Source organism: Syngnathus typhle, linkage group LG9, assembly GCF_033458585.1.
Source record: "Syngnathus typhle isolate RoL2023-S1 ecotype Sweden linkage group LG9, RoL_Styp_1.0, whole genome shotgun sequence".
NCBI classification, from domain to species: domain Eukaryota; kingdom Metazoa; phylum Chordata; class Actinopteri; order Syngnathiformes; family Syngnathidae; genus Syngnathus; species Syngnathus typhle.
The window spans coordinates 4,214,089-4,239,675 of record NC_083746.1 but is presented as its reverse complement, the minus strand read 5'-3'; the positions used below and the strand labels follow the sequence as shown (position 1 = coordinate 4,239,675).

General features: G+C 41.3%; 1 protein-coding gene across 3 annotated transcripts; it reads right to left on the bottom strand.

The window, feature by feature from the left end:
• Nucleotides 1-18,911: 18,911 nt before the first annotated feature.
• Nucleotides 18,912-25,315, bottom strand: asmtl (acetylserotonin O-methyltransferase-like). Of its 3 annotated transcripts, XM_061287456.1 has the most exons (16): nt 25,265-25,291; nt 24,543-24,659; nt 24,339-24,470; nt 24,168-24,215; nt 23,472-23,536; nt 23,335-23,399; nt 22,866-22,971; nt 22,038-22,263; nt 21,822-21,968; nt 21,466-21,622; nt 21,079-21,278; nt 20,877-21,009; nt 20,557-20,697; nt 20,351-20,473; nt 19,568-19,795; nt 18,912-19,151 (listed from the first exon to the last, which is right to left on the bottom strand). In XM_061287456.1, exons 2-15 carry the CDS (start codon nt 24,633-24,635, stop codon nt 19,590-19,592), a joined length of 1,842 nt encoding a protein of 613 aa, XP_061143440.1. In that variant the 5' UTR covers nt 24,636-24,659; nt 25,265-25,291; the 3' UTR covers nt 18,912-19,151; nt 19,568-19,589. The 3 variants fall into 3 exon arrangements, with proteins under 3 accessions (XP_061143440.1, XP_061143438.1, XP_061143439.1); XM_061287454.1 differs by having other exon boundaries at nt 21,822-22,263; nt 25,265-25,315; XM_061287455.1 differs by lacking the exon at nt 19,568-19,795 and having other exon boundaries at nt 25,265-25,315.
• Between the last annotated feature and the right edge of the window lie 272 nt (nt 25,316-25,587).

Below are 25,587 nucleotides of genomic sequence, written 5' to 3'. Positions count from 1 at the left end.
CGCTGTCGCTTTGTACAAGTTTTAATGCGACTGTTGAGGCTGCAGGGCCTGTTATGGAAAGATGACAAGGCCCATTCTTTTGCAATGTTCAGACAATGTGAAGTATCTTAGCATGCGGTTATTCATTTTAGGGGTAGGTGCCTTGTTCAAGCGCACCTAAACTAGCGGACCAAATCTCTGGTGTGAAGAATTTACAGAACTCAACTCATCATTTCAAAACGTTATGATTTCAAACATGCAAAAAAAAAACTAATCAGCGACCATGTTAAGAATTATGATGTATAAAAGGGGTAGGAAAAAAAACAAGCAATAGCTTCTTCCTTCTTTTTTGAACATGTTGATTTATTTGTCTTATTGGTTTAACATGAAATTATGTGAAAATGAGGGAAAAAAATGATTTTGTGTTTGGTCAATCTCAACTTCAAGCATATCCGATGCTTCTACTTAATATAATATAATATAAATAAGGGCCCACACCAAACTAGCCTTTAAGAGCCACTTTTCCGGGCTGCCATTTTGTTTTCCACAATGATGCATTCAACTTGAGAAAAAGGAATCATCTAACGATGTACAACAACAAAAATTGTCCGCCCTAACTTTCACATTAAAGTGACGCCGCTGGAATAACGAACGTGTGTTTTTGTCCTACTGTACAAAGTTGTGCAACGATTCCGTGAGGCTGTCGGTAGCTAGTTGTGCGTAATCATCCTTAAAAGGTTCTCACAACACACCCTGGGAGGCCCGAAGGCAAGCGACAGCATTGTGACCGTCTCGGCTTACTTAAGCTTCCCTTTGTGGCGCTGCCAAATGCAAGGGGTCTCGTCGCATGCTCATTCTCACGTTATTGCCCTGTCGTGTGCAATGAAGCGATTAACTCACAGCTGACTGATTAAGCTTTAAGAACGAAAGAGAGAGACAGCGTGACACGGAGCACTTTAAGTTACTTATTCTGAGTTAAAATCACGACACAATTAGCGCTTTGTGACTGATGAAAGTCGCTCTTAACCTTTCAGTCGATCTCCGCCGGGGTTCAGACATCAGACACCAATTGATGTTAATCAGACTAATGGCTGCTTTGACTAAATGTACAGTCTTAAATCACTTGGGTTTTTTCCAACATACAGTACCAAACTGAGATTTTACATTGTTGATGTTCATACGCGCACACACACGGAATATGAACGCTACAGATCTACAATGTAACATTTCCTTCAAAACTCCAAAACTTTGATCTGTATTTTTTTTTTTTAAACTGCAAATTCTACCAGTTCATTCCTTGACCATTAGCAGCCGCAACAAAACGAAAGCACGTTGTGGTCATGCCAGCCCGTTCGTGACCGTGTTTTGTTAACAAGGACAGCTACAGCTCTAATTGAACACTAGCTCCAATGAGCTTCAAAAATAACGAGCGAAATAGTTCATGAGTTTGATGCAATTTGTTGAATAAGTAGTACCGTAATTTTCGGACTATAAGTCGCGTTTTTTTTCATAGTGGCTTTTATGGCTGGTGCGACTTATACTCCGGTGCGACTTATAGTCCAAAAATTACGGTAAAAAAAAAAAAAAAAAAAAAAACAATGAGCATGATTCCCCTGAAATTTTAATTGGCTTATTAAAAATACCACAAACTGCTTGATCCTCAAAAGTCTTTCTTAAGCGATTTGGAAAATAGCTGACAGCTTATGTGAAGAGCTTTCAACACACTGTCTCAACATGGCCCTGGTAATGGGACAGGTCACTCTTATCTCTTCTTAACTACTGCTTCAATGCTTGGATTGAATTGAGCAAATTTATACACCCTGAACTGGTCGCCAGTCGGCCGCAGGGCACACGCGGAGATAAACAACCATTCAAACTAATCACAGACGGGGTCAGGTGAGGCAGGCGTCAAGATCGTCAACAATTCCTCGGAGAATTCTTCACGATCACTTTAATCAAACATTTTGCCCTTCCCCAACTATCATATGTTTTCCCTCTAATGACCCCTGCTGAGTTTGCAGAATTAATGAAAGACACAAACTCCAAACAAACATTTTGTTATTTAGTTTTCAGAGCACAGCAAATGAGTGAAAATATGTGACAAAAGTTTTTCTTTGGCCCAAATTGGGTCAGAAAAGAAGGAAAAAAGAAGGACCATCAAAGGGTTCAATAATCAGAACATCCAGCTTCAAATGAAAGGATCCGATGATGAATTGGAGCAAATGATGCGCTTTTCAAGAAAACAATCAAATATTAAAAGAGGGCACAGCAGCGTGCCCCTGTGACATCAAGGCGATGAATCAAATGGTCATCATTGCCTCCATTTAGTGTAAGCGCATTAAAAGAAGTGTCATGCCAGACCGACCCAGTCTCATTAGCCACAAGGGAAAACCAACTCCCACAACCACAGCAAGGACGCCATTTGGGCAAATCAGGTCGTTATGATAATGCAGCAATAAGGCACTTTTGCTCATTTGTGTTATTTTGAGGCCAACAAAGTGGAACCATAAAACTAAAACATGAAATTGGTTCTTTCCTTTGATTTGAAATCTTTGAGCTTTGGGATGAATCCAATTGGGTCTGGAATTTAATAAGGTCCCCTTTTTGTATGCATTTTTTTTAATGTGTCTCTGTATAGAGGGAAGTAATGTGCTCTGGAAAGCTGGTTAACCATTAACCTCTGATTTCTTCAGCATTAGAAATATTTTTTCCCCATTTGAAGTAATGAAGGGCAGTACAGTAGTGAGTGCTTAGAACATCTGCTTCACGTTTTTGAGGTTCGAGGTTTAAATCTTTTGTTGCGTTTGGATGTTGCTGGCTTGGATTTTCACTCTGACATTCTCAAACATGCATTTAGGTTCATTAAAGACTCAAAATCATCCCTAAATTGTGAATGTGAGCATGACTTGTTGTTTGCCAACGTGCTTTGTGATTGGCTGCGACACCCAAAGTCATCCTCGTTCATTTACATTAACTGTAGATACCCAAAAAAAACTATTTAAAATGCATAAGTGTGATCCAAGAGAAAATGAAATTAACAGTAGAAATTGCAGACACGTTTAAGTTAACCAGTGTAAAATTTGAAGACCCTACCAACCCCCTCCACCCATGCCCCACTTTCAGATGTCCTCTGGCAACAAAACTGTCAGTAACTGTAAATTTCCGATCATAGAATCATGACTCATCAGGTGCTACAATTTACCGTAATTTCTGGACTAAACGACGTACCAGCTAAAATGAGAGGAAAATCTTGTTTTGTTCATATACAAGACGCACCAGACTATAAAGCACAGGTGTTTTGAATGAAATGTCCTCATTTGTATTACCTAAACAAATCTTTTTACAATATGATAATAATCATGAAAAATTCATAGATAAGTTCGAAGCTCAGGGTTTTTTTGATACTCAATGTTTGCAAAGGTTTTGAAAAGGAACACGTTTTAAAGCCAACGCTCACAAGTTGATTTTTTTTTCTTGTTCTCAGTATGAGTACAATGCAAGTTGATATACAGGGGAAACATCAAAATGGTTTTATTATTTTTGGGGGGTTGTCACCCTCTTGCACTTGTAATGAATTATTCTTTTATCAGAGAAATTAAATCCAAGGCTTACCTGGAGAAGAAATGGCCTCTACATCCACAAAAATCCTCGGCCTGGAAAGTGAAACATCACAGTTTTATTCTCAAAATCCAACAGGATAGGGCCATAAAAAGCACCAGACTATAGAAAAACAAAATCCACATAATAACTTAGCAAAACAGGCCATATAAGAACTGGTCTAATTCTAAACCTAGCAAAACAGGCCATATAAGAACTGGTCTAATTCTAAACCTGTCATACTGTCATAACACAAAACTTTCAAATTATAACCCAAAATGTTGCATTCATCTGGAAAGCAAAACAAGTAGATTTAGACACACATTATTTTGGTATCGCCGAGCCAAAAGGAGCGAATTCAAGTGACAGCCATTCCTCACCCGCTCCATCCTCTTAATTGTACGGTGGACAATTGTCAGGCACTTTGGGGAATTTGGCCAACGACGCGGCGCAGATTAACAGTCCCAGCACGCTTTGTTGCTGCTGTATTTGCATGATAATTAGTCGGTGGCAGCGCGTGCACGAATGTTCATTTATTTATTACTTCACTAATATAGGTAACACGGGGATCGAGAGAGCAAGCCCGTGAGCGAGAAGGGAACACACAACAATGTGCATTAATTAAAGTGATTAAAGCATCCAACTGAACTTTGCCTTGGTGTGTTTTTTCAACTAATGAGCATTGTGGTAAATGACTGTTTGACAATTAATAGCAATTAATAGCATTCCCATTCATTTATCCCTGTTCGTTTTGTATTTGCTCTCTTAAGCCACCGTATTACGTAATCTGGGCTCTTTTTGTATTGATAAACTAGCATCGGTAAGTACATGGTTGACTTCCAAGCGGGGTCGGATTAGTTTGGGATTTTTTCATTATAATTGTTATTTTGACTTTTTTTTTATTCTGTTAGAATTAGGTGTGTTGTTTTTTCTTAATTTATTTATTTAAAAATACTTAGTTTTACTTTTGATGTCCATGAAATATATATACACACATACATACACACATAGTGATCCCAAAAATATTTGGTACTTGCTGGCATCGAATACTATCATGGAAAATCAATATTTTCAATGGGGAAAATTGATTCGACATTTAGCGAAACCTCTTTTAATAGAGCCCGACCCGATGGACCTCGAATTTAACAGACAGAAAAGACTGTCCAGTCCCAAAATGCCGGTCAATTCCAGAATTAGCTGCAATTTGACATAGTGCCAGTAAACAGCGCTGTGGCGCCATCAACAGACAACGACTGTTCATGTTTCGAGGTTTTGATGATCTCTTGTCATAGTTGCATTAGACTAGAGCAGGCTAAAACACCCATCTATGTGGCAGCCATGTTGGCAGGTGCAATTTAACTATCAAGGGCAAGGGATCAGTTGCTTGGTAGGTGGTGGGGTGGGGGGGGGGGGGGGTGTAGAAATCAAAGCACCTCTTCATAGTTCCATCTACCTAATTTCCTACATTGTCCCGCAAAACAAAGGGAATCCTCTCCCCCTCTCTGTGATTGTTGGCAGTAGTGGCAAAGAAGTTTTCTGTGAGGGATGGGGATTCTATTTGCCTAGAGAAAGCCCGGGGATGAGAAGCATCACAGTGCTGGCAACTGAGTCAGGCTGTCAGCTGGCATCTAGCGATAATTACTTCCCATGGCAGGACCCCGCTGGCCCCCGCGAATGACGAGCGGCGCGGCATCAAGGTGAGAATCCATATTTCAAGCTGGTCATAAATGTGCGAATGTGAGGCTACATTTGTTAGGGCCGAATTTTGACTGACGGGATGGAAGGGTGTGGAGGGGTGGGGGTTGGGCTTAATGCAGAAGTTACTCAAAAGACGAGATGTAAAATGAAGGGGGGCAAAGGCCAAGAAATTGATAGAATGTATAATATCAAGGTGAAAAGGGGCCACTACTCAAAAAGGCTTCTAATCCGACCTAGCTCAATGACAAGGAGGAGCATTGATGAGGCCAGATGGACAGAAATATAAAGACAAGGAACCCAAAAAACTTCAGATAGCATGGAAGTAAATGACACGAAAATAAACACAAACGGCAGAGCTTTCTCTCTGAAGACTGACCAAAGAACAGAGTTGTTTAAATGGCCAGGGCCAGTGCACATGCAGATTGACTTGATAAATTGAAAATGATTTAACTAACAATCAAAGCTACATGTCAACGGGATGAACCTTGACATGGTTCAAAACTGCTCTGCAAAAAAAAACCATCATTTGGTAGGCTTACTAATAAAACATAACTGACCATTCACTGCTGCTGCGTCCAACAATTGGCACATAGAATGAATGATGAAGCCTGACTTAAGTTACTAAAGATGAAATCAGAGCAGACGTAATTTCATCAACACTCAACTACAGAATACACGTATAATCCATTTTAAGCTTCAAGACATGTATTGATCAGTTATTGACACGATAAGCTCTTTAACAAGACACGGCTGAAGGGATTACCTTAAAGGCTTCAGATGCCCCGGGCAAGTCGAGCTTTGCGTAGAAATGCATGAAAATCAAAATCAATAGTCATGAATACAGATTGCTTCAAATTTTTTAACAGTTGATGATCCAGAACTTATTCTGGGGGCCAAGTTTAAATTGGAGAACTCTTTGGTTAAACGATCCTTAAATTCTAACAGATCAGGATCTCCTAGTATAACTTTAACTCTGATCTGACTCACACCCGGGGGAAGCCATCATTCACCTGTCCTAAACTAATTCCACACAGTGTCAGGCATGGAATTGGATTGTAGGATAGAGGAGTCGCCCAAGTCCTCTCTTGATGTCTGCCCGTCACGGCGCCCCTCTGGCGTGTCACTTCACTGCCGAGTGAACATGCTAAAATTCCTTGCGGGCTAAAGTTCCATTGCTGGCTATCTTGGGCACTGGGGCAAATCCCAAATGACATCCTCTTTTTTACTCCCCCCCCCCCCCCTTCCTGCTGTAAAGAAAGAGATGAAGAACATTATTCAGGGAATAGAATGTCCGAGGAGATTCCACCTGTATGAGACCGGAGTCAGAATGTGTCGAGAAGTCACCTCCACCAAAAAAAATAAGCCTGGTGTGTTTTTGTGGTAGCATCTATGGCTGCTATTGTTTCTTTTTTGGAGGGTCAAGGATACAAGATTAACCCCCCCATGGACATATGGACTAGAGTGGTAGTCCATAAGCCTGCTTAATGCTTAACTGTGAGGCATTGTAATTGACAGCTCTCATTATGGGTGACCGCTCGATAGTCTGTCACTCTCCACCTGCCCGTCAAGATCTGGTTGGTCTTCCTGTAGGAAGGAGGGGTGTGCCCGTTTTATCCAGCGAGACCAGTAGGGATGTCATTTTGTAAAGAAGGTATCAATTAAACATAGTTTATTTTCTATTTATGTACTAGCCTGTCTCTTTCTTAACAATCTTGGGAGATGCAATATATGTATTTTATACATACATGGACAATATTTTGTAACCAGAGCTGTGCCCACGTGCACGCTTGTTAGTTTTCATACTCTCGGGCAGCTGGAACGAAAAACTTCTGATTGTCCATTTTTTTAGGTTTCTACCATGCGGATGATTTGTTGACTGACCAATAAAGTGAGAGTCCCCTTCAAGCTTGCTTACTATTCAAGCATTGTAATTGACAGCCCTCATTACGTGCAACTTCAAAATATTGGCCTTTCGCAGGCAGCCCTGTCACTCTGCACCCGCCTCCTGAGCGCCAAGGACGGGGCGGTGTAAAGGTGGCCCAGTTTGGTGCAGACAACCTGACTGAGGGGTCCGCTTGTAAACAAAACTGCAACAACTAGCGTGACGGTATAACGGTGAACTGCAAATGAGTTGAGGGAGTCGCATATAAGCAGATTCATATAAACACGGCAGGTGCATATAAGCTGCCTCGCACGCACACACAAAGGATCTTGTGCGGAATCTTAAGTACCTTATGCAAACTGTATGTTTGCATGGGAAGCAGAGCGCGCTCATGATGAGTGGCTCATTATGGCAACAGCAGCGGCAGTACACACTGGGTATCGCATAATCAAAGCCTGGGGGTGCGTATTAATTATCCTTTTGAATCGTGATGAAATTTTAAAAAGCTTTCTCCTTAAGGCTCACATCACAGTGAGATGAAACAAAGCGCAGCACAGCTTTCGCACCCTGGCACACACGTGTTTTTACATCTGTTCAGGATATTTCAATTTGATGCTCCACGAGCTGAGCGTGGAGATTAAAGGATAATAATGTGTCATCCAAGCGTGCCGCCATTGCTTTTCCGTGGCGGCTTTCAGGAGGAGCCGTCACAGGCAAAGTCAACGCATGTGTGCAGTCGAGGGGGCACCCTCAAACCCCGCCCACCCTTCGCTCGCAGGGGGTGGTTGACATGTTGACTGATTTTCTTGGAAGAAATATTTATGTGCCGATTTTTCTTCTTTTCTTCCCTCTACTTTCCGTTGTCTTTAATGAACATGATTCCGGATTGTTTCGCTAGCTATAATTTCAAGGGGAGGGCAATCTGTACCGTAATTTTCGGACTATAAATCGCGTTTTTTTTTTTCATAGTTTGGGTGGGGGGGGGGCGACTTATACTCAGGAGCGACTTATATACATGTATGGTTTTTATTTTCACTTTTTTGGGCATTTTATGGCTGGTGCGACTTATCCTCCGGTACGACTTATAGTCCGAACATTACGGTAGTTTGCACTTGGACTGATGGGGAGGGTAGAGGCTCCCATTGGTGACACTCATCGGCAGCTGTATCAACAACTAATGCTATTCCAAAACATAACACACAGTTTTGATTGACAATGTCAAAGCGGGACTCATTTTATGTTTTTTTTTTTCCTTCCCCTCCACCAGGTGTCCTAACCCCATTGACACTGCACTTGGAGATGTCAGAGTAGGCCAAAGTATGGAGAAAGAAAACTGGGACATGAGAGATTTCTGAACAGCGAACCATCAAAATGGTTTCAGGCTTTGTCCAACCAAGCAGGAGGTCGCAGTCCCACTTCCAAAATGTGTTTGAGGTATAAATGAATGAAAAGGTCATTACACTAGCTCCCTGTTTCTTTTCAGCACTCTGATTCACAATTGTCACCTCCCACCTCCTTAAAGCGATGGGAGGGTGAGCAAGGGAGGAAGCACTCACCTATTTAATTTGATTAAAGATCAGACAGAGGGAAGGAGTCACGTCTCCTCGTCTCTGCCGCTTCCTTCTCTCTTCTCCTGACACCTGATGGTATAAAAAAACATCACCGCCACGCAGCGCCGTAATGCCTCTAATTACTCTGAACTCAGAGAAATAAATAAATTTGCTGTTCTCTGTATGAGCGTCTGACAGGTTTCCCAGGATCCCGCACTGGAGGAAATTGTGGCGTGCGTACATGTGGGTGTACGGGTTTTTGTTGCGGTGTGTCTTTTGTGCATGCATTTGCTGCGAGGCGCTTGTAAAAGAAACGATCAGACAAGGAAGAAATGTTGACAGCTATATCGGAGTTTGTTTTTTCCTTCACTTCTTGACGGTGATCATGTGAAGGCAGCAGACATGAGGCTGTTTGTAAATAATGAGTTTTTCAAGCAAAGTTGCTGATGCCAATGCTGATCTCAATTGGGTCGGCTATGATTGGCTGTGACTTTCTTAGGGACCTGCTGAAGAATTGACATCTAGACTGACCATTAAAAAGCAAAGGCTACAATTACCGTATTTTCCGGACTATAAGGCGCATCGGACTATAAGGCGCACCTTCAATGAATGGCCCATTTTAAAACTTTGTCCTTATATAAGGCGCACCATTAATGCATCATGTCAGATTTTTAATCCAAATCAAATCATTCTCCATTTTATCTTTTTTATTTGAACTTCAGGCGTAACAAATTACTTTATAGTCACAAAATAATAATCCATAGTCTTTTTGATTCATGATTCATAGTCTTCAGTGGGCCACTTATGATTGATTTCATGACAATGCTTCGGGCCAGTTTCAATTTAGGAATTTGGTCCATATATAAGGCGCACCGGACTATAAGGCGCACGGTCGGCTTTTGAGAAATTTTTAGGTGCGCCTTATAGTCCGGAAAATACGGTAATTGGCCAGTAAATGGGTATGTAACTGACCTAGTGGTGCAGTGTGTCAAGTCATGTCCATTTGCACTACATCCTGCGGACTGCACTACATCCTGCACCACCTGGACACCCCAGGAACGTACGCCAGGATCCTGTTCGTGGACTTCAGCTCGGCGTTCAACACCATCGCCCCTGACATCCTCCAACAGAAGCTCATCCAGCTTGCGGTGCCTGCCTCCACCTGTCAGTGGATCACCAGCTTCCTGACCAACAGGAGACAGCGTGTGAGGCTGGGGGGCATCACATCTGACACCCGGACCACCAACACTGGAGCCCCTCAGGGGTGCGTCCTCTCCCCACTGCTCTTCTCCCTCTACACCAATGATTTCTCCTCAGGTGACTCTCGTGTGAAGCTCCTGAAGTATGCAGACGACACCACTCTCATCGGACTGATCCAGGACGGTGATGAGACTGCGTACAGACAGGAGGTGGAGCGGCTGGTCCACTGGTGCAGTCAAAACCATCTGGAGCTGAACCCGCTCAAGACCGTGGAGATGACAGTGGATTTCAGGCGAGACCCTTCACCACTTTTACCCCTCACTATCCGCAGTAATACTATTCTTTCCACAGACACCTTCAAGTTCCTGGGAACCACAATCTCTCGGGACCTGAAATGGACCGGCCACATAGACTCTGTCCGGAAGAAGGCCCAGCAGAGGCTGTACTTCCTGAGACAGCTCAAGAAGTTCAACCTGCCGCGAGAGCTTCTGAAGACCTTCTACACTGCCATCATCCAGTCTGTCCTCTGCACCTCCATCACTGTCTGGTTTGGATCGGCCTCCAAACAAGACAAGCACAGACTACAACGGACAATCAGAACTGCAGAAAAGCTCATTGGAATCAACCTCCCATCTATCCAAGACTTGTACCTGTCCAGGACCAGGAATCGGGCAAGGAACATCTCTACAGACCCTTCTCACCCGGGTTGCAGTCTGTTTGAACTACTCCCCTCCGGACGGCGTTATAGAGCTCGGTACGCCAAAACCAGCAGACACAGAGACAGCTTCTTCCCCCAGGCTGTTGCTCTGATGAACTCACACCACTCATAGAGTCTCAGAGACATTACTGTGCAATAACATCCTGCTCCTCACACCTTCTTGAATTTGTCTACACTGTTTTTGCATTATTCACATGTCCTGAATGTTGTTAGTCACCTAAATGTTGAACAGAGGGTGTGTTTCTACCGAAGTCAAATTCCTTGTTTGGCACGCTCAAACATGGCGAATAAAAAAAAACTCTTGAATCTTTTATTTATCAAGCAGCATTTTTCAACAGATGTGATCCCATGTCACTTAACACAGTGAGCTTATTAGGAACTCAAAAGAAAACCAACTCACATGTGGGAACGCCCCCGCCCCAAAAAAAAAAAGTACTGTAACAGTACTTGTCAATAATGACATTACCCAAAGCTCCAAATTAGTCTCTGCAATAAGCTGGCAAAGCACTCTGACCCAAAGTCAGCTGGGATAGACAAGAGCATGGCGTGTATAGAAAAATGTATGGAATTACTTTTAACCAGTCAGTTCATATGCCCGTCGTTCCATTAAGTACCACATGTTGATGCATTTCATTCGTCACACCACATACTCTTATGTATGTCAGTCTACAGTCAACTCTCCATTTTCTAGGAGCTGGAACCAATCACAACTGATTTTGGATGAAAAGCAGCGTCCATGCTAGATTAGTCGCCTGATTTTCACGCTCACTTTCACACCTATGGACGATTTAGTCTTAAATGAACGTTTTGGAATGCAACAGGAAGCTGGAGTGAAAGGAAGCTTTTCGATTGAGTTCTCAAAATGAGCCGTTCAGCTCAATGCAAACACGAGGGCTTTCGTTGAAGGTATTTGTTTCCATTTGGCGGCTATTTGGCAAAGATGAAGCTGGATAAATATCATTCGCTCGTGCTCGTGTCGGGAAAACTGCCTCTCTCCTCCTCCTCCTCCTCATCTTCTTTGACTCTAAATAATTGAACAGAGCGAGGAAAGGCCTCTGCAGGGTTCATTTTGAGTTTTCAACCGCTCTTGAGCTCGCGACAACACAACGCCCGTTGTGTGTCGGGAACTCACCGGCAAGCTTTGGAGATGATGTGAGAAGCAGGTGCATTGAGCAGAGGTTCCGCCTCTTCCTCCTGCAGCACACTGGCAAAGATTTGACACATTTAAAAGAAACCAAGAGCGGAGGAAGGAAAACAACTTCCATCTTACGTTTAACGCCGGTAGCTTCGGGGAGGGTGACGCTGTGCACAGAACGCTACCTCTGTCTGGGGTGGAGTATACGCAGGATGTGACCGGAGGCCTTTATGATAATGAACGCAACAGCGGGTCTTCCCCATCAATAAATAAATCATAGCAACTCCGCCAACGTTGCAATTCGGCGAGTAGTCGTTCCGCTTTCGAGTTCGTAAACACTTAAGATGAACAATCCACCTGAGACCGCCACCGCAGCCTCGCCTCATGATCCATAATTAACAAGGGAAAGTGTAAAGATGTAATTGCTACGCTGTTGATTATCTTGATTACCATTATTAAAGAGTTTTTAAAGATACATGACTTGCAGCCATATTTAGATGGCCTAACTTATTCATCAGCCAGCTGTTTGCTCAGCTCACACATGCATGGTAGTAGAGTTGTGTTGTTCCGTGTGTGGGAGGGGCCAAGGATGTTATTTTACAATTAACAAAGTAAGAAAACACACGGAGTTGAAAAGTAGAGTGCAGACTGTGCCAAGACCGTCCAATCTGTACCTTCATCATATACCCACCCTCTGTCAATTGCATGCCTTTATGTCCGGGGAAAAAATTTAAAAACAATTTTACCCCCCCAAAAAAATGCAGTTTTTATAATGAGATTTGAAGAAAAAAAAAGTCACCTCATCTTTATCTGGTATGGACAAAACTACTGATGTATTAAAAAAACATCATAATACTAACAAACAAAGAAACAAAATGTGGTTGGCAGAGCTCACTGTGTAAAAAGATTTGGCAAAACGATTTGGGGAAGAAAAAAAAATTCAAAGTAAAAATAGTGATTAGTAACAAATCAATGGAAATAATGTCATTTCACACTTTGTGATCGTTTTTGGTTTTTTTAAACATTTCTTTCAGAAAAAAAAAGTGAAGTTATGTGCTTTTCATCTGAATCGACTCTTCACTGATTTTATTCTGTTTGATTATAGTTAGTTTGAAAAAGGCTACATCAAAAATAGTTATTGAAAACGAAATCACAAAATTGGAAGTTAAATAAATTTCACTTTGATGATGATGATATTTTAAACTGCTTTAGTTTCGGAAAAATATGATTTAAAAAACGAATTTGGAGATTCATGCTTTAAAGATGGAACATTGTTCAAAACATAGATTTGCGGTTGACTTGGATCCAAACAAATTGCACACTTTTTATCTGACACTTGCTAAAAATTATAAACATGATAACAGGAGTAACCAAAAGGTACTACAAATTAAAAATATGCACAGCAAGAAAGCAAAAAAAAAAAAGGGATTTGATTAATACTTCCTTCCAATATTTTTTTCATTCAAAGGGTATCATTGCAGTGTTTTACATATGTGAGAAACATGGAAAACGAAAGCCTCCATGTCTCCAGTAATGAAAAGGGGCTTTTTTTTGCCAGCAGTCATACTGCCCTCCATTGGTCAAATATCACACTACAACAAATCACAAGTCAATATTTTGGATATGGTTTTTGTATTGGAAATCATAAAATTGTGCAGGTGTATATTTTTGTGGCTGTGCAAAACTGTCTTGGATCAAAATTAGAGGAGGGGGGGGGGGCATCAATCAAACACAATTTGTGGAGATAAATTAAAATATTCTATTATCAAAGATTGACAGATGAACTCGTTTGATATGTTGATATGAGCAAACAACACAAACTGTAGTGGTGTTAGAAACACTTTTTGTTTATACATCAACAATTCATTTTTTGCCATGATCATGTTTTTTAACAACCAAAACCAGCACACATCTTTCCATCCGAATGAGATGTCAGTCTTTGCACATCACGCGAGTCTGACTACATGTCAGCATCACTAACATCAGACGTTCATGCAACAAAAGAGGGATGTATTGTCACTGTCCAGCATGCATCTCCAATTTTAAGGTTGGTGATGTTAATGGCCTTGATTTCTTTAATGGCCTTGATTTCTTTAACAATAGCTTATAATGTTGGGATCTAGCACTGGACACTGCATTAGTTTGCTCCACAGTCTCCAATTTGCTGCCCAGTATTTTTTTTGCCAGGTGGTTGGGGATGCATAAACAAGTGATACCATTGTTCTCAATTTCAATTTTGCTGGAGCAATGAATTTCCTTGCTCCCCTTACATTTAAAAGGTCATGCCTGATGAAAACCAAATCCAGAAGATGCTCAGTGACTCACTTGTTGCTGTGATTTCGCTCTGGATCCTGTCATATGTACTCCATAGTCTCCACTTTGCTGAAGCACTTCATTTTCTTGATAACCTTACTCTCCTCTCTGATCAAATGTGTGTCCATAGACCACGAAATAAAATCATTATTTTGTTTCCCTCCATTGCTTGTTCGATGCAGTGTGCTTTTTCCATGTAATAATGCAAAGCCAGGTAAGCCGTGCTAAGGTTATATAAAAAATAAAAATAAAGAAAAGCAATTGCTTCTGCAGCCAACTGGTTCAGTAGGCGAGCATACACACCGTAAAATAAGTGGCAAACAATAAAAGTCGTGGCGGAGGCACTAGAACGTGGCCTGTTCTGGAATCCCCAGTTTCGAAACACGTAGCCACGTCTTTAATTTTGACATTTATGAGAAAATGTGGTCTTGTTTCTGTCATGACTGACTTTAACGTTCATTTCCTGCACACTTGCTTTGCCCTCAGTACCACCAGAACTACAATTTTATACACAATACCTTCAGCTAACCCTAAAGTTCACATGAGGTGGTTGCTCGCCACATAGTGACAACATAAAACGATTGATGTTGCCGTAATGTAAGGCACACACACTGATCCACTGGTCAAGAAACCACAGCGCTAAAATGACAGAGCTTTACCACACACACACACACACACACACACACACACCGAAGGTCTCATAACACGCTGTGTAACACTGAAAACGATAATGTAGCATTGCCTCAAATTTCAATGCCACAATAGAGTCAATATATTAGAGGCCTATGACATCACCCCTTGCATGCCTATAATAATACAACCCCAACTTGGACATTTACATATAACTGATGCCTGAGTCAAACTAAAGCGCATGTAAACATACGAAGGGCAACAGGGATCAGGTCAGCAAGGAAAGGCGAGGCCCAGGGAGAGAGGAGAAGTCAAGACAAGTCTTTGAATCGGGCGGAATTCCTCTCCTCCTCCGCGACTCCTCTAGGGAGGCGTCGGGAGCGAGGCGAAAGGAAAAAGACGGACGGGGGCCTGTCACCAACAAAGCTCCAAATTCACATGATATGTTTAACTAAAAGGCTGAAAGGAGAAATGAATCAAAGCGTAGCAGGATCAAAGCCAGCCGACAATAAAGTCAAGGCGGTTGCCATGGGAGCAGCGGGAGATGCATATCATTTATATGTCAGATGCTAGCTAGCAACGCTAGTTTGATTGTTGTCATGAGCCACAGCCAGGCGGAGTCATGAGGAAAGGTCAGCGTCGCGCTGCGAGAGGAGCGTCGCCGCCATGTTTGCAACAGCTGTCGCGTCTGATGTGACGTCTCCGAGTTGACATGAACACACGACGAGACGCTGCAGACGTCAACCCCTTAAATATCGTCGCGACGAGGCTAAATATTTGTTTTGCATTTTGCAAAAGGTGAAAGATCATAATTACTTTTGGAGTGTGATATCAAACAGTTTATTTCCATTTCATAAGGAGACGCTATCAACATGGAGGATGTTAGCGCACAAAAAAAAAGCTCACATTTAAAGATTCACATTTATAAAAACAATATATGCCTTTTGTCAAAAGTTTTACTTTGAAGGAACTCTTTTGACATATCTTGCAAATACCCTATGTAGAATGTAGGTTATATATGTCCGTGCATTTTTTAATTTTCTTTCTGCATTATTTCAAACGAATAGACGTTTTGCACTTGTGTGATTTGCCTTAGAAAAAAAAAGCCCATCATATTTGCATATTGTTGTTGTGCTAAATTAGACCATGCTCTTTTTATTGTCCTAATCCCTGACGATAAAAGGCTTTATTGAACCATAAATTCGCTTGATTGACACAACAGCAAGCATGTTATTGTACATGTAAGATGTATGCGAGCATGTGCATGCCGAAATGTCTTGTCGACAGCACTTTTACGCTGCACCCAGGAGAAATCCTGAAAATAACAACAAAGCGTCGTCGGCGGGTCGGATAAAAGTCCCGTCTGCAACCACTTGACGTCACATAAATAAATAGAGGAGCATGTCTGTACCATCCAGGTACGACCGCCGCAATCTATAACTGCAGTGCTTACTATCCAATGCATTGCTTAGCATACAGATTTGAAACAAAAGGCCAGCTAATCTCACTCGTCCTAAAACAATAGATGAAAAAAGAAAAAAAAAAAATCATTGCCATTAGAGCTCCACCATGTTCTCAAGCTGTCAAACCAAAAAAAAAAAACAGCACAGAGCAGAGAAGGGCCGCATTGCTATTTCTAAGTGTTACATGCCTTGAGGTTATTTTCCCACCCCCTCTTTGTCTTGAAACAAATCAATATAGCACAACTCACTTTGAACAATATACACATTTGCTGATATGAGACATGGATCAAACACTTTGATAAACCACCATTTTGAAACAGGTGTCTGACTATATGTATTTTTTCCAAATATTAGAAATGATATTGTACAAATCGTTTTGGGAGTGTTCGGACACAGTTAAGTCACATTTGGGTTGATTTAAAAACTGAAACATTTGCATAATTTATTTGTCATGACTGAAATTTACTCGGACGAAACCCCAAAGCAAAGCCTGAAGGTACTGCTATAATACTCAATCCTTTAAAAACTCAGGCGTGCTGTGAATTTGTTGGCCTTCAACCGTGGACTTAACCCACCTTGAAATATCCCTACTATACAAGCGCGCCCCCTGTTGGTCACTCACGTGAAATTTCATTCGATATTGAACAGTACCTAATGTTGGCCAATGTTGCCCCCTACAGTTCACACTTGGGGTTACACTTACTAAAGCACACCAAACAATTCTCCCAAACTTTACCAACCTCAACTCTTTTGTTAAGTATCATTTAACAACACTGTGGATGTTTTTATTGGCTATCGCACAAGCGTAAACTCAAACACTAAAAAAAAAAAAAAAAAAAAAAAAAGGCAAGCCTGGGAACATCTGGGAGCATTTTTTGCTGCAATTGCAATGGACTGGACCAACAGCAAAAGGCCTCAAATGAGTGGTTGTGATATCAAAGCACCATACAGAGGAATGGCGATGACTTCCAGGTGCCAGATGTCAAAAATACACTCGGACAAAATAACTGAGGCCTTACACGACAGACCGACACGTACGTACAGTACGCCCCGCGCTTAATGTCACCAGATCGCTTTACTAAAGTTACTGTGGAAATTTGGAGCTATTTATCAAAATAACTAGCACTTTGATCTGTGCTAACTGTCATTGACTTGAATGGTTTTCATTAGGGAGCCTTGGATGTACATGCTCGTACACAGATATGGAGACCTTCAAGGTTGAGCTTGGGTGACGACAACCCTGTTTTCATGTCTTGGAAGCCCAACATCAGTGTTTTCATTGTATAATGGAAAACACAACTAACCTTTGTGTGGCTGGCGTGGGATCAATTTCTTCACAAGGTTTAGTGGTTGTTCGTGACTCAGCAATCCATTGAGCAGTCATCGACTGTCAAGAAAAGAGCCAAAAGTAACATGTGCATAAAATAGAAATATAAGGTCAAACTGGAGGCATCATAATGGATTGTGTATTGGAAAAGTGTTGACACCCCTTGAACTTTTTCACATTTTGTGCTAATCATGTGGCAAAATCCACACATGACCGTTTTTTCACCAATGGCTTTGTCTCGTTACTTCCGTTTGACAATAGTATGTTTCTTTATAATACTTCTCTGTGTAGCATAATAAGGTCAAGTTACTTTTGCGTTTTTTTTTTTATTCAATAAAAAAGGGGATTGATTACCTTTATAATGCAATAAATGCAAATCTTGCAACCATAGATGGTAAAGTGAATTTGCAATCAGGACATTTAATTAAATAGTGTGGGGTAAAATGTTTCGACTACATATATGGTGGGGAAGTGCTACCTTTGATTAATTTTTGTATCACTAAGATGTATTTTTTAAAAGATGAAAATTGGAACTGAAATTTGGTCCAGAAAAGAAATAATCCCAGACTGCACACCATAAATAAGATAATCACCATACTGTTGCACGTGGGGAATATACGTTTATATTGCCAACTTTTTTTTTTTTTTTTTTAATAGTGATAGATGTATAATTGATAATTGGTCTAACAAGACAGACACAGAGTTGTTTTATGTTGTGAGGACAAATTTCCCCACCTTTACTGTGGACTTCTGCAGGTCCTCCGTAGTGAGCATGAGTCTTTTTCTCTGACCATGCAGTGATCTCCTCGCTCCCATGGCGTAGTAGGTTAGTGGTTAGTAGTTGCGCCATACTCTTCCTTTTTTTGCACGCTCTAACAATTGTATCCCTGAGTTCCTTGGTTTTTAATTATACTGCAAATCACTAACAAACCACTGAGGTGCCACACCGAACAAGTGTTTCTATTCATGAGAGTAAACTACACACAGCAAGATTTTAAGTAAATTATTTATAAATTATTGTGCTTTGTTTGTATTATTGGTTATTTAAAATTGAATTAATGTTGACTGATGCGAACGCACGCCGTTTTAAATGAGAATGGACTTCCGCTTCTAAAGAGCGACATTGCACAGGAACGGTACGTCAAGCAAAGGATTTGATTGGACGCCTGCCTGTCGTGTGTGTGTGTGCGCGTGCGTGTAGGATTTTAGAAGACTGATCTCGCTGAGGATGTGTGCAAACAGAAGGGTGTGTAAACTCTATCGGGACGCTGAAGGGCGTATATGCATTTTTAAAAGACTGATCTAATTGTGATTTCATCATATTTGAATGCATGACAAAATCCAGAAGACATCTAATGGATTACATTGATGTTGTCTGTCACAAAGTTTGAAATGGAAGAATAGGTTCAAGCAAGTGAATGAAAATAGATGATCAAAAATTCTCTCATTTTTGTTACATTTTAATGGCAAGCAAAGCATCGAGGAAGTTCCTCGTGCGAACCACACGTGTGTTTCCGAAGCCGTGTTTATTTAGCAAGGCAGCGTAGTCCCGCTGCGTCCTCTCTCGGCCCTCAGTTTGGACCAGCATGTTCAAAGACTGCAGGGTTGAGTAGGTGGACCACTCATCCAACATGGTCTCAGCAATGACAACAGCACAGCCTGCAATAAGTGTTAAATGAATTCAAACACACATCTATTCAGAACATTTCTACAAAATTTATTGCAGAATAACACATTTAATGTAATAATCTTCAGACCAGAATCAGGCATCTTCCAAATGTGAATTTAAAAAAAAAAAAAATGCACATAAATTAAATGGTCTAGTTTCAGTACAATGGAAGAGCACAGAGTATTAAATATGGTCTAAAGGTGATACATATTATCATTATTAGAAATAATGCATATCTGAGTTGCGCAGACCATCACATTTGATCTTGTGTTGAATTAGAAATGCTGGGTTCATTCAATACTGCCTGAAAGTATATTCTACTGTAGGTGAGAAGACCATTTAATCGGAATTTGGGACTTGCAATGGCGTTTGGGGTAGTTTGTGCTTGTGGTTAAGGCTGGCAGACCTTTGGAGTGTTGAAGCGGGGGTCAGACTTTGATGCAGAGCATTGCATCCAGCAGGTTTTCCGTCTGTTTGATAGCGGTGGCAACAAAGGCGTGGCCCTTCAAAAGCAGAGCGTATTCGTCGGCGCTCCTCTGTCTGCCTTCGCTCATGCTGAGGGCCTGGAGCAGCCCGCGACTTGGCCCTGTTCTATCCTCGTCCAGGAAAATCTCACTCAGCAGCAGGCCACAACCTAACAGCACGAGTGCATTTTTAAACAGTAGTCTTGAAGTTGATTCTTAGGATTGAAATCTGATAACTAGGGATTCACCAAAAGAGAAAGTTAAAGAACATCCTTGAAATTTCCACAAATTTGTCTATGAACTGACACGAGGGGGCCCTTTTGTTTTCCGTAAACTCTGCACCATCTCAATTGTGTTTCCTCAATATTGTGCTTTCTGCACCCGCATCACATCACAAACGCATTCCATTTGCATTAGAAGCTGGATTTTTTTTTTTTTTTTTTAAGTGAGCAACGACATAAAAGAGTGGATTTAACATAACATCCCAATTGGCAAAAGCTTGCTGGTTTCTTCTGAGTTCCTTCTGCGTTGGTGGTCATGTTTACATTTTTACACATAAGGAAAGGTCAATATTTAAAAAAGAAAAAGCCCGTCCGACTGAAGAACCTTTTTGCTAACTCTCCTTTGCATGCACGACAACAAATGCAGTCGTCTTTATTGTCATATTTGAGAAATAATGTTAGTTTGCTAACATGTTCTTGTACAACAAACATTGTGAAACGTACCTGGCGTGCATGCGTCTGCAATTTTGCTGAGCAAGAGGTTCACTTTGTCATCTGACCAGTCATGAAGGATTCTCGAAAGGATGTACAAGTCCGCTTTGGGTAAGGCATCTTTGAAGAAGTCTCCTATTCGTGTCACAAGCACAGAGCCCCATTAGCGTTCACGATAGTGGTCTGTTTGATCCAAGCTATAATAACAATAACAATACCTGCAACAAATGTGACCTTTTCTTTAGTACACGGTGGAAGGAAACGAGGACTCATTTCAACTACAGTCGGTAAGTCGAACACTGTCACGGACATCCCCGGGTGAGCTTTTGCGAGTTCCAATGCCATTGCACCTGTACAGCCTTCCAAAAATAATAATAAAAAAAAGACATGATTACTTGTCGGTTGTTAGCATTCATTTCAAGACAAAGTGAAAATCATCAGAAAGTGGATTGTTGAGGGGTTTTGTCAATTAAAAAATGTTATCGAGATATCGTTAATATCGTCAGCCTCGAGTCCAAGAAGTTGTACGCATTCTCACCTCCGAGGTCACAGGCACTCTTAAAGGCAGACAGGTCAAAAGCTGTTGCCACCGCTTTGCCGGTCACTTGAGCGATACAGTGCATGGCCTTCATGAACCTCAGCCTCACCTCCTGGCTCCTGTAGATTGAGTCCTTTGCGGAAAAATCTATCATTAGAATTTAAAGGATTAAAGATGATGAGTCCTTCTTTGGCATATTAACTTGGAATAAGTCCTCAGACTTGCTGCAGAAGGCCCTGTGGTGCTGGTGGACGCCTTCCTTTACGGCGCTCTCCAGGTGGCTGAAGAGTGGCCACACGGTGTCGTTGCAGTGCGCCAAGTGGCCCAGCAGGGACGATGGCGCGTCGGACAGCAGGAAGCGTTTGGACAGCTCTGTGTTCTCGTATGACGGTGTCTTACAGTCTGGAAGGAGAAAAAGAAAAAAAAAAATCAGAATTATTGTCTTACAGAATGCATTGTAGGAAGTCTGACATGGCATCAGCTGTCAACATTTTCACAAAACATGAGCCTCCTCAAAACCACAAACATCTAATTGTTGTTCTTGAAATCTCCATTACAGAGGTGATCAGAATGCAAAATGTTGACTAACTTGTGCTCTTTAAGAGTTTTAGCGAGAGGCATGCCTCAAGCAGATGCTCTGTTCCCTTGACGGATGTTTGCAGCTCCTGGGCCACCTGGACCGCATCCATCGCTGGTCTGCGCTGGAGCAAGTCAAATACGCCCAACTTGGAAGCGGTAAAGAGTGCCTGGAAGAGTTGTTTGTGGTACAGATTGTATATTGAATGCACCTCCCTAGAAATCAAGTAGCACTTCTTTGAACAGCAAACTAGTTCGTAGTGAATCAATAGCACCTGATACTTGCATTACTATCATTTAACTCAGTTACAACTTATTGGCAAGAGTCAACTGTGTGAAAAATACTTGAAAGTATTGATCCCCTTTCACCTTGGAGGCTTTGAATCCATCCATCAGTTGAATGATTTTCTGGAGGTCCTCTTTGGCTTCTTCACTGTCCTCACATTCATTGAATTGCCCCCTAGTGGCAGTAGCTGGTGGTATTTTCTCAGAATGCCCAGATGAGCTGTTGACCACCTTCAAGAGGACACCTCTTATAAATGATTTACAATTTTTAAAAAAAATGTTTGCATTGTAAATGCTTACCTGATGTTCAGGAACTACCACGTGTGTAGATGAAGCGGTAGGTAGCGAATGATTTGGCAGAACTGGAACAGTGTCGCCGTGGCAACTGCCTCTTTGGTTGTAAATGTGGTCCAGCTTTTTACAGAAGTGGTTGAGGGGGAAACCCACAACGTTGAGAAAGTCTCCATGCACGTACTCCACCAGCATCCCACCCAGAGCCTGGATGCCATAGCCGCCCGCCTTGTCCCTAACACACACGAGGACACACGCACATGCACATTTTGTTGTCAGTATACTGAAAGAAACAAACAAAAAAGACAATTGGGACTTTTGATTTTTATGATTTGTCTACGTTGCTACACAGTATTGTGTCTAGTATAATTTGCAATTCAGTGAACTAATTTTCTTACGGGGCTCCACTAGAACTCCAAATGAACATATCAAGTTTCCAAAGTGTTGATAACACATCATAAAATAATTACTTTTCATTACAAACTCATGTTTTTTAAGCGGATATAGACATTTAGAAACAGCAAAATCTTTTCTTTACTGAAAATGTACATCAGATCTAGATGCGGACCGAGCAGACCCTGCTTGGCATGATTTGTATGTAAAATGTCTGTACTATGATGGTCAAATAATATTAGAATTATATGTCTTTGGAAATGAAAGAATTTAAAAGAATAAGATATTGCGTTCCTCACTTACTGATAATGTAATCCAGTTCACGACCCCAAACAAACCCGGTTGGCCCGATTTGTATGTAAAATATGTCTGGCGGATGGAACTTAAAGCAGCTAAAAACACTGACATCAAAGTCCAAAGTTCTTCTTACATGATCACACTCACATGGGTTCACCGCTGTCAATGTACTCCCACAGCATGTCCTCCGAGAGGTCGGCGAACTTCACCTTGGTTTCTTCATAAAACTCAACTATCTGATAATCCTCTTCATCTCAGGTGAGGAAAAGTAAAAAAAAAAAAAAAAGTATGTCACGAGAGAGAAAAAGAATGAGGAAAAAAAAAATCATGATAAAATTTATGTAATGCATAGCATGGAAAAATGACATTCTTGCATTACACATATTATCCCAGCATTATAAAAAAACTGTTAGCATTCTATCCAGTCCCATAACCCTTTTGAAATAGAACCCTACAACTAGGGATGAGAAGTGAAGTATACTGGATTATAAATCATCCTGTGATTTATACTGATGTGCAACAGTCGAAACATACATTGAGACTCATTCTCATTATTTGAGTTTAAATAGGCTATCTGCAAATCGTCTGCCTTGTTGCCTCATTAAATGCATCTTACTTGATTTCTGACAACAGAGCACGATGGCGACGCCTGTGAAGACACTGTGCTCTTTGCCACTCAGACTAAATCAAGAAAACAGGAGAGAATCATAATCAATATGAGAATATATCCATCTATCTATTTAAAGACTTTACCTCGAGAGCATCCTGTATGCATCTTGCTTGTCGCGTGGCTTCTCAAGAATCATGCCATCAACTGTCTGCGGAAGTATATTTGAAATAAAAAATATATATATCTTTATACACAGCGTATAAATGTGCATGAGGTAGGTGAGTGAGGATATGAATGAGCAGCAAACACCAACCTTGTTAGGGTTTACAGATGATCTTGATCGTATGATTATGTTGGAATGTAGACTAGAATTATTAACTTTGTTTAAACCTTTTACCTTTCCTTGACTCTAACCATTCAGTTGTTGAAACTTTCCAAATGGTGTGGAAACATTCTTGCTTAGTTAGTCATCTAAAATGCTCCACTAGTTTCTGTTTCCACGACCTTGTACAACAATGAGCTGGGACCCTCCGCACTGATTAACCAGTTGCTGAGCTGACCACCAAACATGTCCAATGTCACCCCCACCCTGCTTGTTCTCAATAAATATGCTCTTGCAAGAGGCCTGACCCAGACCTCATTCGATCATCGCTGTGACTCTCCGCCTGCAGGTGTTTAAAAGGGCATACTGTCTACTTGTGTGGTTCTTGCAAAAATAAGTTAGAGTGAGCAAAACTCTAACAAACCTAGTTTCAGAACAAGACCACAAATGTTTCATGCACCTGTCTATACGAATAATATGCAGTAAAATAATACTGACTTTGAAAACAAATACTTACCACAATAGTGTCTGCACCGATCACTATGTCTGGAGTTTTAAGGTGGTTCTAAAACACAAGTAGGAGAAAAATCCCATTAATGTTGCTGTCCAACAGGCTCCACAGTCTTAGAAACGCCTCCCGCAGAATAAAAGAAAAGCATATACAGTAAGAGACAATGAGTGAACTCACACAGGGCATTCTCCTCGCCACCTCCAGTGCCTTCTGCTTGGCCGTCTCCACAGCGTACTGCTGAGGTGCTTTGAACAGTTGCTTGTCGAGAGTTTCTTTGAACCAGGATGGGACCACCTCAAAGCGCAGGCCCTAAAGTGAGGCGGGAGATGGGAGATGAGAGGAGACAACACAAGTTGGCACAATTTCCATCCTGACTCTTACAGCATTGCGAAGGATGTCCAGTCGCCGCGGAGACGAGCTCGCCAACACAACCAGTTTACCAGCTAGTTTGGAGATGACGGGGTTCAGCACCATGGTTGGCGGTCTACTTACAGCTACCTTAACAGTACAAGGAGGCAATGAACACGTCATGACAAAGAGCAACAAACCTTAACTAGCGTGAAACAACTTCATGACAGCAGATTTTGCAGTTCACTTACCAGTTTAGAACTTTTCACTCATTCAGATTGTCATACATTTAAAACTTAAGTTTTTACTGAGATTTAGGCAACTGTGAATGACGTGTACACCAAATTATTCCAGGTTTAAAAACATAGTCGTCTTATTTAAGACTCATGCTGGTTTGCTACTACAACAAAGACATTGCATAACATTACAGCCATTTAGGATTACATAATTTGATGTTACTGTATACAAGCTGTGTTGAATAAAAATGTCTGAATTTGCCCTGTTCATAAGTATATGCGTAAATCCGTAAAAGCGAGAAAACGGTTTGACTTCTACCGAAAACTTGGACTGTGCAGCAAACGTAGAAGTCACAATTCACTCATTTTGGTTGATCTTGTTGACATTATACGGTCACTAGATTATCACACGTAATGACAATATGTAGAGTTGCATGAAGAGAAAATTAAAATGTGCTTTTTTTCGCCGCTTGTGAGGAAAAGACACGAATTTCGTATTGTTTGTTAGATCTCTCTTACCTTTGGGAGACCGGAACTAAACTGTGTACAACGTAGGGGTACGTGATGACGTCACACGTCGAGTGGATTGACCAATGAGGTGCTTGATACGGCCCCCAAAAACTCAAGTCCCCAAATAACAGGTTAAATCATAAACAAAAATATCAAGTTGAATATACACACATAGATACAATATATAACTAGTTTGATAGCTAAGTAGATTTAAAGAGAACGAGAGAGAGAGAGAGAGAGAGAGAGAGAGAGAGAGAGAGAGAGAGAGAGAGAGAGAGAGAGAGAGAGAGAGAGAGAGAGAGAGAGAGAGAGAGAGAGAGAGAGAGAGAGAG